The sequence below is a fragment of the Nuphar pumila genome, chromosome 13, assembly GCF_984573655.1.
Source record: "Nuphar pumila chromosome 13, dmNupPumi1.hap1.1, whole genome shotgun sequence".
In the NCBI taxonomy this organism is placed as follows: domain Eukaryota; kingdom Viridiplantae; phylum Streptophyta; class Magnoliopsida; order Nymphaeales; family Nymphaeaceae; genus Nuphar; species Nuphar pumila.
In genome coordinates this window covers 49116931-49130453 of record NC_143261.1, presented here as the reverse complement: position 1 = coordinate 49130453, position 13523 = coordinate 49116931, and the positions used below count along the sequence as shown (strand labels likewise).

General features: G+C 40.0%; 2 protein-coding genes and 2 non-coding genes across 5 annotated transcripts; 1 reads left to right on the top strand and 3 right to left on the bottom strand.

The window, feature by feature from the left end:
* Positions 1–126: 126 nt before the first annotated feature.
* LOC149818310 (small nucleolar RNA snoR8a) lies at positions 127–210 on the bottom strand. Its single transcript, XR_016427515.1, has one exon. It is a non-coding gene; the product is annotated as a small nucleolar RNA snoR8a (small nucleolar RNA).
* Positions 211–700: 490 nt separating this feature from the next.
* Positions 701–812, bottom strand: LOC149818309 (small nucleolar RNA snoR126). The gene has a single exon (XR_016427509.1). It is a non-coding gene; the product is annotated as a small nucleolar RNA snoR126 (small nucleolar RNA).
* A 2435-nt stretch (positions 813–3247) lies between these two features.
* On the bottom strand, positions 3248–6962 carry LOC149818308 (transmembrane 9 superfamily member 12-like). Of its 2 annotated transcripts, none has more exons than XM_089985831.1 (2): positions 6866–6962; positions 3248–5660 (listed from the first exon to the last, which is right to left on the bottom strand). In XM_089985831.1, the coding sequence occupies exon 2, from the start codon at positions 5515–5517 to the stop codon at positions 3532–3534; it is 1986 nt and encodes a 661-aa protein (XP_089841957.1). In that variant the 5' UTR covers positions 5518–5660; positions 6866–6962; the 3' UTR covers positions 3248–3531. The 2 variants fall into 2 exon arrangements, with proteins under 2 accessions (XP_089841957.1, XP_089841956.1); XM_089985830.1 differs by having other exon boundaries at positions 3248–5657.
* A 2053-nt stretch (positions 6963–9015) lies between these two features.
* LOC149818307 (membrane-associated protein VIPP1, chloroplastic-like) lies at positions 9016–11794 on the top strand. The gene is made up of 7 exons (XM_089986194.1): positions 9016–9366; positions 9444–9514; positions 9607–9689; positions 10083–10147; positions 10246–10320; positions 11267–11335; positions 11774–11794. Exons 3-7 carry the CDS (start codon positions 9629–9631, stop codon positions 11792–11794), a joined length of 291 nt encoding a protein of 96 aa, XP_089842320.1. The 5' UTR covers positions 9016–9366; positions 9444–9514; positions 9607–9628.
* The last annotated feature ends 1729 nt before the right edge of the window (positions 11795–13523 follow it).

Genomic DNA, 13523 nt, shown 5'->3' with positions numbered 1-13523 from the left:
CAACATTATTGGCATTTTGGAACGCAGAGCATGATAGAAAAGGTACAAATCGATTTTGACAAGTAAAAAACGATTTTCACACAAAAACGGAAAATAGATTATCCAAATCCAAAGAGTGAATTCAATTGGTGCTCATATTCTATGGGTGTAGACATGTCTGTCATATAATCACATTCAAGAGGAGGAATTTGTTGCAACGAAAGCACCATAACTTAAAAAACAAATAATCACACAGAAAATGGAAATAGACAGATGAAAACCACTCTTAAATCTGAAAACAGCAAAAGCTGTACTCACAATCAATTCATTCTTCCTGATTCAAAAGTTACAACCAGAAAGTGACTGAACATGGAGAAGATGATTCACCAAGTTCCAATAAGATTTTGTTTGGGAGCAGGAGATGAGAGGGGAGACGGTATTTAATGAGGATTTGATAAATACCACCCACTCCTGCAGGTGCTTGGGAACCCTGTTTTGGGAGAAGAAAATGGTGTTTGGAATGGATATGGGCCATTTTCAACTACATCCTCACAAGGATGTTGAAAACTCCAATCTCATCTCCCATCACCCTTCTCATCTCCTCCCCCAACACCAGCTCCCAAACAGAGCCTAACTGTTCCAAAGTCTTGAAACTTTCACAGAATCATAAACAAAAAAGATAGGACGCAGAAACCAGAACTCCCAATAGCCTCTTAATAAAGTGGCTCAGACACGCACAAATAAGTCGTCATCGGTAGATATGAATGTAAAGAATTGTTTCATATCCACAAGCATTTCAGATCAGTATCAAATGAAATCTGTCATCACAGCCAAATCCAAAGTTACAGAAGCATCGCAAAAAAATTTGAACAAGCAGGGAGTAGGATTTATTCGTATTAATGTACGGTAGTATGTTTCTATCTGATTGGCCTCCTCCCCATGCACAATGTGATATGTAAAAGTTTTTGAATGAGGAAAGAGTGTGAGATGCTAAGTTTATAGGAGAATGTAGGCCTTATTAAAATATAAGTACCAATAGAAAAAAAAGAATCAGGAATGATAGACAAACCCCCAGGCCTACAAGGGCCCCACTCCTCTGGTAAGGGCGACTTGTGAATGCCACAAGTTCGAAACACTCAGGTGGCATCCCTTGAGGCAAGGTCAAAACCTATGTCCCAGGGACTCGGCAAAATGGGTGTCGCACCCGCGTCGACGCGACACGGGTGCAGCACTAGATGCTGTCAACCCGACCCTGGGAGCGGTCATTTGTCTTTTTTTTAAACTTTAAAATAAAAAATTGCCCGATAAATGTGCTGCTGAGGGGAGGATTAGGGCAAATTTTTGCCCTAATCCTCCCTTCCTCTCTTCCCGACCTCTCCTCCTGAAGCCTTCGCCGGTCCCAACGCCGCCGCCGACCGCTCCTCTTCAGGTACGCTCGCTCCTCTCCGACTCCCTCTGCTCTCCTCCTCTCCTCTCCGACTCCCTATGCTCTCCTCTTCGACGCCTCCTCTGCACAAAGAGGGCACAGAGAGGGGGCTCGGCCCCTCCCCTACACAAAGAGGGAGGACAGGGAGGGGGCTCGGCCCCTCTCCTGCCAACAGGGAGCGCAGGGAGGGGGCTCGACCCCTCCCCTTGCCGCTATGTGGGCTTTCGGATGTTCGGTATGTGTTGGCTCAGGTGGGGAGTCGAAACAACTCTCCTTCCTGCACTGATATTTTCAATGTCAGAATCGACAGATGACGCTTCGCAGTTGCGCGGCCTTCGGGCCAGTGCTGCGACGTTTACGAGGGATGCTACGGAGCCAGTAGTCGTATGCTTGTCTCAAAGATTAAGCCATGCATGTGTAAGTATGAACTAATTCAGACTGTGAAACTGCGAATGGCTCATTAAATCAGTTATAGTTTGTTTGATGGTACCTGCTACTCGGATAACCGTAGTAAAGCTAGAGCTAATAGTCTTGTAGAATAGAATTGTAGGTTGTTAATTTGATTTATTGCATGCATGATGGATTGATTTGATGATATTGTGATAATTGTTTTTTATTTCATTAGTGTTAATGTTGTTAACAGATACAACTTATATATATATATATATATATATATATATATATATATACATATATAAAATTTATTTTTGCCGCACCCCCGCACACAAGGTTTTTGAAAGTGCCGCACCCGCACCCATGTGACAGGTCAAAACTGGGTGTACTCCCCAGTGGACAAGAGGAACCTCAGGTGCTTTACCAACTAGAGGCCAGTTGGTGATGGGGAAGGTGGGTTTCTCTTGGATTTTCCAAGAAAAGAACCAAACCCCAGAAAGAAATACAGGCATTCATGAAAGCCAGACTGACCAAATAAACGTAAGATGAATATGTAACCATAAATGAACATTGATTAAGTAGCCAATGTGCCAAAAACTTTTACAGGGATAGAGATTACTTATATGCATGTTGGGGCTTGCGTAACCTGAACATTGTTTCAAATAATCATATTCAGGCTTTAAAATCCCCGATTTCATTTTAGGAGTAGAACAGAAAGGTTTCAACCAGTGAAAGGTGGTCCATTATAAGAAGTATCTACTCCCCACACACAACAAAAAATCTGAAAAACAGGTGAGTTCACACGTTTAGTATGTGTGATAGAGAGAGAGGAAGGGATTATGTGCACTTTACTACACAAAAAAGCTACAGGCTTTTAAACTAAAGATATAAACACTGCTTATTTGGAACAAGAAGATCAAATCAACCAAACATCAAGTTAAGCAATTCTATGGACAAATATCACATACTATTGCTTATTTAAAATGAACCTTCCCTAATCAAGGTCACAAGTACCTTCGGTACCTTGGCCAGAAGAAATTTGTTCCAAACTAATGGTGATCCTTCACAATCACCTCAACAACCCCAATCAACGATTCACTCTCATATCATCAAACACTTCTAAAGCAGTAGATATTTCATAGTTGCAGTCAATGACAATGCCACGAACAACAATCAAGAGCCCATGGTAGATTTCAACACAATACACGAGAGAGTTCAAATTTGCAGGAAACACATACTCAGATTCACGATTAAAACTAAAATTTAGATTGAAGTAAAGCGTGAAGAACACAACATGAGAAGAGAACAAGCCAACAACTACATCAAAGTGGCAATAATGCTCTAAAAAAACTCCACAACACCAAAGTAGTTATGATCTACATGAACACAGCCGGAAAAGAAAATCACAAAACCAAATGGATGTGAACAGAGATGGCCCAAAGGAAAATAAATTTAAAGAGCACAGAATTTCTTCAATTTCTTCACAAAATGGTGATCACAATGTTTATGCTGCATGATTCTCAAGTGGACACTGAAAAAAAAGGGAACAAAAACAAAAACAAGGAGCTTCAGCAGAAATGATGGCTACTAGCAAATCCTGTGGAAAGAAAGCTAGTGAGAGAGAGAGTAGCAATTAGCTGTGAATGCTGTTGCTAAACGTTCTCTCTGTGAATGCGGGCCAGATGACTAAAGAAAGTGAGGGAGAGTAGCAAGTAGCTGTGGCCAGCTTCTATCTAATCAATCTTCACAGATGAAAAGAGGTAGTGGACAAAGTAGAAGGACGTAAGGAAGCCGATGGTGCCTGTGGAAAGCATGATGGCAAACGCCATAAGCAGGGAATACCCGAGGTAAAGCATGGCAGAAACAGGCCCGCTGAGGCTCCTGAGATCAAAAACAAGGTAGTTGATCGAGTATAGGAACACGTAGAGAGAGACAGAACCAGAAGCGAAGAACGCCTTCCACCACCACTGCCAGTCCTCCACGCAAAGGTGCATATATGTGAGCACCAGGGAAACCTCAGCACAGACGATGACAAGCAAGATTAGCACGACCAGCAGGAAGCCAAAGACGTAGTAGAACCTGCCAAGCCAGATGCTAGACATAATGAAGAACAGCTCGATGAAGAGGGTCCCAAATGGAAGAGTGCCAGCACCAAGGACAAGAAGCCAAGATGGGTATTTCCTAGCTGGGATTTCTCTGGGGATCTGGTTAGTCCTCACGGGGAACTGGATGTGCTCGGCACGGGTGCCCATGAATCCGCCCAAGAGTGTTAAGGGCACAGAGATGCAGAACCACAGGACTAAGAGCTTGAAGTATAATGAGATTGGTATGGCACCAGTGCTTTTGCTTCCCCACAGGAGGAAATTCAATGCTGTGAGGATCACAAAGACTATTCCTGGAAAGAAGCATGCCACCGACCAGGAAACGGACCTCCAACCTTCAGAGTCACCTTTGATCGTCCTCCAAAGTCGAACAGCAACATAACCAGCAGCTATTCCCAGGAAAAGGTAGAGCATTATCATCCCAGTCAAGAACATTCCCCTAGATGCAGGAGACATAAATCCAAGGGCAGCAAACACGATCGTGACAACAGCCATCCCTGCAATCTGTACTCCATCTCCAACCATCACACAGAGAAGTTTGGAGTGGTTTGGAGCCCTAAATACATCACCAACCACAAGCTTCCAACCTGAAAGCTCTTCATTCATCTGAGCTTGTGCCTCCTTGTCCAGCTCCTCGTATTTGGTAAGATCCCTCCTAACGGTTCTCAGAAATATAACAAAAACTATGCCTGCCAAAAAGAAGATTACCATCAGAGAGTTCAAGATCGAGAACCAGTGGACCCTGGCACCCTCCATTTTCAGATAGGCGTCCCAACGGGAAGGCCACCTGATATCACTCTTGACAAACTCAACCTGGTATGTGAAGGTTACACGCTCCTGCTCTCCGATAATCTGGAAACCTTCACGCTCTGATGGACAGACATCTGTGGCTTCGATTTTATCATACATCTTGTGCTTCAACATGACCTCTGGATTGCGCTTGATGCTGCATGGAGCAACCTCAAAGCCCACAATCTCATATCCTGAACGCTTTTTCTTATCAATTTCAGTCACAACCCCCATTCCCTCTTCTCCAGTGCCAATTACTGTCATGCCACTATCTTCATACTCGTGCACTAAAACCTTGAACTTGAGATGGTTAATAATGTAGTCGTCGTTTCCAGCTTGGGGACTGAAACCCACAGGAAATCCAGTCCACTGGATCCTAATACCATTCTGCTCTGCATACCGCATGGCTGGTAAGTTATCCAATATCACATTCACCTGATACAGATCTCTAGTCCTCTGCTTCAAGACCTTAACTTCGTCATCCTTCAAGGGTTTTGTGACACAGAGAAACACTGATTCATTGACATTCATGTGGAAAAGATACGGTGAGTTGTCGATCTGATCACCCATCAAAAGTTCCCCCAAATTTTCGGCACTTTTCTTTATCCCATTCTGGGGTTGGCAATAAGGCAGGCTATAATAACTAAATGGAAGTTCAGTCTCAATTGAGGTTAGCGAATTAACTTTGACAGCTATCTCCTCCCCAACCGCATATGTATGCATGTAACTCCCAGGCAGATAAAATCCATGGCAAAAATGTGACATAAAAACCAACAAGAAAAAGGTGATTGGAACCAAATAACTCATCCGTAAAGATAACAAACCCATGCTTGGGGAAACTCTGGAACCCCGATCCAACCCAGCAATTCTACTGTTACAATGGAATCCTTACTCTGAGAGTTCAATCATATATGAGCATAACACAACCTGGGCTTCAAACCGCACCTCCTCAATCTCTTCCAAATTCACTACTTGAACAACAAATGGAAAACAAAAGAATCAGGTGACAAGACAAAATAGCCCGTCATACATGAACCCAATGGTGCAACAATTGAATCTCCTAAATCAATAGGGTCTATCAGAGAAAACCGTGATTCCTCAAATAAGATAAATAGAGAGCATATAGTATCAACACCGTAAAATTTCTATAACATGGCCAGCTTCCTATAGAGGCTAACTGCCATGAAAATATGAAGGAGACAACCAAATTAAACCTTGCGAAAGATTCAAGCTCGTGCTTTCTCAAACAGATCTAATCCCAGAAGACCTTCACATGCTAATAAAATACAGAAACGCGATGAAAAATTTACAGAAAAACATAAGAAACAGAACGACATGGAATTTTTCACAGGTCAAAAACCACACCAAAGCGAAAATTTGGGAACATCAAGTCGCTTAATCTGAACAGACGAAGAACCAAAACAAAACGATGTTCAAGAAAATTGACAAGCACTGTTCAGTTAGGTGTCGCGGATCCAAAGATCTAACTGCAACAAGCATATCATCAGAAAGGGAAAACAAAATCAAATGATACTAATAAACTTATGAACACCTTCACGGCCCAAGAAGACACTCTTTTTCATGATATAGGAAATCCTAGATGCAACTCACAATAAATCCTATCGATTTTAACATAACAGATCACAGATCTAAACGAATAACAAGCACGACGATATATTAGAAGGCAAAAGAGAGAAAAAGTTTGACTGCAATTTTTTTTATGAATTTCAAAGAAATTTTCACAAGCACTATGATATGACGCCCTAAAACTCCAACTCGGCCACAAGAACACAAGTTTTCATCGTCGATCAATAGATCTAAAGATTCCACCTCTGTCGTTTTTTGAAAAAAGAAAAAGAAAAAGAAAAGAAAAACTCCCTACTCCACACCCAGCAGAGGAAAATAACAGAAAAGCAACACAAAATCAGATCGGAATTAGGCAAAATCAGAAGAAAAAAACAGCAGGAATAAAGACGAAACACTAAGTTTCCTGGAAAAAGATTAGATCCGCCATAATTAGGGCCAGTATTACGGTTTCTGGATTGATTGTGGCCGTTACTTCGGTTTCGACTAAGCTCGGTGCCAGGATTTCGCCGGAATCAGACCAAGAAAGACCCTAACTTGAATCGCAAAAAAGGAAAACCACAGAACAATCGAGGGCTATCGAATCATCTACCTGCTACAGGAAATAAGCCGGAAACAAAGTGCGCTCGCCGGAAAAACTTCAATGGGAGACTCGCTTCGTGCCCGTTGGAACGGAAGAACCCCAAAATTGACACGATCGATGGTGTGCTTACTTATAAACCCGTACGCTAACCGTGGTTAAATTCTCGGGTTAACTTTAACCGGTTTGATGACTTGAGGTAAAATTCTTGGGAGGGAGCTTCGAAGTCTTCAAGGGGTGACAGACACTCCTCTTGCAAACGGGTCGGATATGGTCTGAGTCATGGTTAATCCGAATTCGAATCTAAATTCTAAGACTACACCGCGTCCGAATACAGATCGGATTTGATGTGACGTGGAGTTGAACCAAACCTGATATTTGGATAGTCCAAAGGAAAAAAAACATCCCCATCACCGACTCCACGTTGGCTAGCCTCTGGTTCGTAAAACCCTTGCCCACCGGGGAGTACATCCAGCAAGGGATGCCACACACGGGATTCAAAATGATTGGGTTGGCCCACAAGGGCTCCACTCGCCCGTCCAATGTCACCAAGTTGATCGGGCGTCACAAGTTTGAATCCGCCATTAGGCCTAATCCAGGTATGGACCAGTATGATAACAAAGGAAGATATCCATCTAACAATTTGGGTCAGACCTGTAGCGTCCGATTAGCATATGGAAGTGGGTGTGGTTTATACAATTTTGTATCAAACTTGGGTTCAATCCAAGTTCTGATTAAGTTCAGCAATTTTTTAAACTAAAAACACAAAAATAATTATGTTCTTAGCAATGGCAGAGCCATGATTCTAAACTAAGCTGAGCATCAAAGCAAAGTAAAAAAGAAAAAATAATTACTAACGATTTATGTTAGTTCTTAAAAGAAACCTTAATATTCAAACCAAAATCAAATCACACAATATTTATAGATTCATGTCTAATGGTAATTAAAAAAAAACCCTTAAAATCGTAAACATTTATATCATTCTAAAATACAACAAATCAAAACCCTAATTGCTACAAATAATATAAATTATGCATTTATGTTAAGTGATAAAAAACACTAATATTCTAACCAAAATCACATTTTGAAATATTCATATATTCATGCTTAATGATAATTGAAAGAAAAAACACAAAAAAACCTTAAACCATAACTAAACATTTATGTCATTTAAAAAAACAAACAAACCAAAACCCTAATCACTACAAACATTAAAAATTATGTATTTAAGATTAATTAATAAAAAATCTTTAATATTTTAACCAAAATCAAATCACATAATATTCATGAATTCATTCCTAATGGTAATTAAACACACATACCTTAAAAAAACATAAACTAAACATTTATATCATTCTAAACAAAACAAATAAAAATCTTAAATCCTAACAAACATCACATTATAGATATGTTAATTGAAAAACAAAACAAAACCCTTAATTAATATTTATACCATTTGAAAACCAAAATAAAAGACATAAATCCTAACAAAAACAAAGATTTATGGGTTTGATAACCAGAATCAAGCATTTATTAACAAATTCATGCCTAATGCACTACAAGAAAACCCCAATTAGCGACGGAAATTTGTGACACTAGCAAGAGAATAATATCCGTCGCTGACCTTCAAAATATTTGCGACATTAGCGATGGGAAAACGGGTTTGCGACAAAAACTTTTTGTTGCAAAAACTGTCGCAATTTAGCGACAAATAAGCCGTAGGAGTATTTTGTCGCAAAATCCGTCGTTAATTAGCGACGGAATGCTTCTCTCGCGTCGCTAATTTTAGATTAAATTAGGACGCTAAATTCTCTCTCTCTCGTTACAGAGTTGCTTAGGGCGCTTCGCCTCCCTCCACCCCCAGGTCGACTCCGTCGGCGTCTGCGTCATCTCCGGCGATGGCGACGACCCCTCCGCCGCCGGCGGCACCAATTCGGGTGACGTCCTCGCCCTCCTCGCCTATAGATTTAACAGGATTGGGTGTGCGAGAGAAGAAACGAGGAAGAGAGATTACGTTAAGGGCTTCATCCCCTGCGTCTTCTTTGTTTGCCTTTCTTTTTTTCTCTTTCTTCTTTCCCAACGGCGATCAGGTACTCTCTTTCTCTCTCAGGGTTTTTACTGTGGTTAGGGTTTCTTTCGTCGCAATTTCATGTAGATTTCGTGTATTTTTTGCTGGAGTGGTTGTCCTTAGGGTTCGTGTGGAATCTGGAAATTGGGGTTAGGGTTTGGTTCTGTTTGTTATTGTGAAGAGCGCCACCTGTTGATCAACTTTTGGAGCTGTTTTTTTCTGTTAACATCACGGTAGAAAAATTGCTTCACAGGTAGGGGTTACAGGCTTTTGCATGGGTGGTGCGTTGTCCATTGCAAGTGCTGCTTTGGTTCCAGAAGTTGATGCTGCTGTGGCATTCTATGGTGTTCCTTCTCCAGAGCTTGCAGATCCCTAATTGGTTAATGCCCCTGTCCAAGCACATTTTGGAGAGCTCGATAATTTTGTTGGCTTCTCAGATGTTACAGTATGATCCTTTCTGTCGAGACTCTTTCCACAACTGTGGCATTTGCTTCTCTTGAATTATATGTTGTTCTTTGATAGCTTCTGGAGAGCAAGATACAAGAAGCCAAATCAAAGAAAGATACTCTCAAAGCACGGGCACAGTCTGCAAAGTTTGTCATTCTCATGTCTTATCTTTTTTTCATTTTACTTGAAATTCTAAGAATTTTCTCTAGAACTGAACTCTGTGTCATGTACCTATTAGGACTGCAACAAAAGTGAGCGAGATGCTGGGTAATATCGATACCAGTAGTGCACTTTCTGCGTTTGAGAAGATGGAAGAAAAGGGTAGGGAGATTTTATTCCCTAAAATGTTTTATTTTCTATTGTTGAGCTGAAAATGAAAATATTTTACATGGGTTGAGCCAGAGATTACACTTAATGATTTTTTCTGTTGTGATATGTTTAAAATATAATGGAATCTCACTCTATTTCCACTTGATTTGGTCCAAGTTGTGATCCTTTATGAATTTGATAACCAGCCTGAATTGGATTTCCTGTTGTATTATTCCCTGTTGGAGTTGGTTTAAGTTCTCAAAAGTCCACATCACAAGGAGGTCAATGATCTAAAACTCTAAAATTTCAGAGGATATGTAAACTAGTATATCAAAATCTCAGAAGCATTTAACCTGCTTTTTAGTGTCAATGAAATAATTTGCTTCTCAATGTTCTCATTTACAGTGCTGGCAATGGAGTCACAGGCAGAGGCCCTTAATGAGTTGTCCACTGATGATCTTGAAGGGACAGTAATGACGAATCCTTTACAATGATAAATTGTAGTTTAATATGTCACTGGCTGCCCTAGTATTATCTGTTTATTTGGACATTTCTCTGTTCTTTGCAGTTTGCCTTATTAGAGAGTTCATCTGTTGATGATGATCTTGCAAGTTTGAAAAAAGAATTGTTAGGAAGCTCTATGGTATGTACTGTCAATGCTCATCATAGAATGATTTCTTCTTCTGGTTCCTTTTTATGATTTCATATTGGATTCTGCAGTTAGTTCACACATTGGTAAAAGCTAGCTCTTGATCTTGGCTAATGTTTAATTGATTTGACTTCTGTTGTGAATCCCAAGTTGATTTGATTTGGCTACATCTTGGGAGCCACTAAGATCCCCTACCAGATTGGTTGTCTCCAGATGGAATGGTTTCTTTCAGTTCTTCAGAACCACAATCTTTTTTTGACCCTTTCACCTTTTCAGCATCAGAATCCTGTCAAATATTGGAATTTTCAGATGGGGGCAAAAACTGATGTGAGAGAACCCTTCACTTAATTTTGGCATTTCCTGCTTCTGGAGCATTTGATTCACAACTGCTGCAGCCTTTCCTCCTTGCAAACCTCCTTCATGTTCAGTACGCTTTACTGACCGTGCAATGCAAAGTTACATTTTCATCTATTTTGTTCATTTCAAAAGAGGTCCAGGCACCCGTTACATTTTCATCTATTTTGTCATTATTTTTTTTATGCATTCAATGAAATGATGGTTAAAAATTGATAAGTTCTTTGTGTGCTTGAGATATTTAAGATATGCTACAAGGATCTCATGTTTTCTCTTGAATTCTCTTAATACACAGGAGTGTCAGCAAAGTCAATGATGAGTGGTTTGCAGATGAAGATAAAGTTCGCCAAGTTGTAGGCTTGCTGGAGAAGCCAATTGTTGAGATAATGCCTGACTTCTTCGTAAACAGATTGGTCCAAATGTGTCAATATCTGCAAATGCTCGTATTGGAGCTGGTGCAAGACTTAGCAGTTGTATCATTCTAGATGATGTTGAAGTCCATGTTGGCTTTAATGCTGTAATAGAGAGTGCATTAATTATCTATATGTACAAATTGATAATATTGCAATGCTTGTTATATCAACAGGAACATGCTTTGGTTATTCATGCCATCGTAGGTTGGAAGTCATTTATAGGAAGATGGTCACGAGTTCAGGTAAATTTTTGCTTCCCTTTTCCTCTGATCAATAATACCAACTTCTGCGACCTTTTTCCCTTCTCTTTTTCCTTTTTTTTGTCTCCCAGACATCTTAACTGCCTTAGCTTCTGGTAATATTACAGAAAATATTCTGAAGTTATTGAATGACTCGTGTTAGTTAAAGTAAGACCACCTAATTAACCATGTCATATGATCTTGAAGTAGGGATTTCTAGATGTTAGCTGTAAAAATTTGATTAGTTAATTCAGTTAAGGTCATTGAATAAAGTGGAAGAGGCAGGGGGGCTGGTCTGTATGCAACCTGACGTCATATTTGGGTTTGTCATCTTTTGCCATATCGGACACGATCCTTCAGCTAAGTACTAATTCTAGGAATAAGTTGATCCTCTTTTATGTTCTCATGCTCTGTCTTCTATTCCTTGTTTATTGTTTGAAGCTTGCATTTGAGGCCTATTAAAGAGCCATTATGTCATTGCAACCCCTGATCTAAGCACATAACTTGAAACAATGGTTTTACTACACACAAATCATGAATAAATAACATACTAAAAAATGGAAAAAACGATATGCAGGTATTTCACTAATATGATTTAACAACTCTGTTTATGATTATCAGAGTTATCGAAAGCGCCATAGGGAGTGTGGAAGCACCATATGATTACCAGGTATTTCATTAATATATATATTTTATTTTTTTTTAACATTAGCGATGGATTAGCGACAGAAATATCCGTCGCTAATTCATCGCCAATTACACTCAGTTGATGGGTTGCGACGGATTTAAATATGTCGCTAAGTCATCGCTAATTAGCGACGGTAATAATTTGTCGCTAATTAACGACGGATTGGCGACAGATAAATTCTGTCGTAATTTAACGACTAGAAATATGCGACAAACGCTATCCGTCACTAATCCATCGCTAAACACGTTAGCGACGGATAGCATCCGTTGCTAATACGCGATTTTCTTGTAGTAATGATAATTAAAAAGAAAATAGCATATAAAAAATCCTAAAACCTTCATTATATATTCATGTTATTAAAACAAATCTAAATCAATACCCAAAATACAAAAAGAAACATATTTATGCTAATTGAAAAAGAACAAATAAAATCACTAATATTCTAACAAAAAATCAAGCATTCATTATTGATGCTTGATGCTAATTTAAAACACACACACAAGACCCTAATTAAACATTCATGTTATTTCAAAAAATAACTAAATAAAAAACCTAAACCCTAACATACATTATGCTAATTGAAAAAAAAAACGTCGGAGGCCCAGAGAGAGAGAGAGAGAGAGAGAGAGAGAGAGAGAGAGAGAGAGAGAGAGAGGTGGGGGCTCTGGAGTAGCAGGGGAGAGGCGTGGGTTGTGTCCGAGTGTGCCCACCCTGACCCTGAGGGTGGGCACTCATTGCCCAACCTGTCAGGTTAGGGTGACCCGACGCCCCCCCCCCCCCCCCCCCCCATCACCTCATTGGGGAAATTCAGGTTAGGGTAGTCAGCTGCCCACCCTAGCCTGAACATGCTCCACCCCTGATTCTTAGGTTTGGTGCAGGTCCAGTTTATGTGATTGTTATAGGACTCTGATATGGTTTTGCATATAGGAGGTCTGATCAGGACCCAAACGTGGACCTGGTACCAGCACCTCATAGTAGGATCCAAGTCTGGATCCACGGGCATCCTTGAATGTCCGATCCATTGATACCTCTAATGGCATGTATTTAATCTATGTTTATGATTAAGAATTGGATATGGACCCTATCAATGTTAAAATTGGTTGACTAGATGAATTGGTTTCTTTGAAAAAAAACCAAAGTATCGATCAAATTGAATCCTTTGTGAATGACAACTTTTTAATACGTGCCATTAAACAATAAAAAATATTAAACAACTTTTTAACCCCCTTAAAAATATTAAAAAAATGAATTGAAATCAGTTGTGAACCGGCCCTTTTGAATCGTCCTTGGGTTGCTTCGATCTGAATCGGCAGATTCAGGCTGATTTTAACATTGGACCCAATTATATACATAGAAACCCGGCCCGTTATGAGTTCAGTAGAGACTTTTCCTTATTCCTCAAAAAAAAAAAAAAATCAGTAGTCAACTTATGCACCTTAACGAGCTAACAAAGGAGGTGTGGTCAGATTTAACGCTTATTGGATAAAAGAAGTCAACATGCTT

Excerpts from the sequence above, each read along its gene's own strand:
- LOC149818307 (XM_089986194.1), top strand. The coding sequence starts at position 9,629 with ATGCTGGGTAATATCGATACCAGTAGTGCACTTTCTGCGTTTGAGAAG. Across the intron at positions 10,148-10,245 it reads CTGATGATCTTGAAGGGACA|TTTGCCTTATTAGAGAGTTC; the intron begins GTAATGACGAAT and ends TGTTCTTTGCAG. Across the intron at positions 10,321-11,266 it reads AATTGTTAGGAAGCTCTATG|GAACATGCTTTGGTTATTCA; the intron begins GTATGTACTGTC and ends TTATATCAACAG.
- LOC149818308 (XM_089985831.1), bottom strand. The coding sequence starts at position 5,517 with ATGGGTTTGTTATCTTTACGGATGAGTTATTTGGTTCCAATCACCTTT.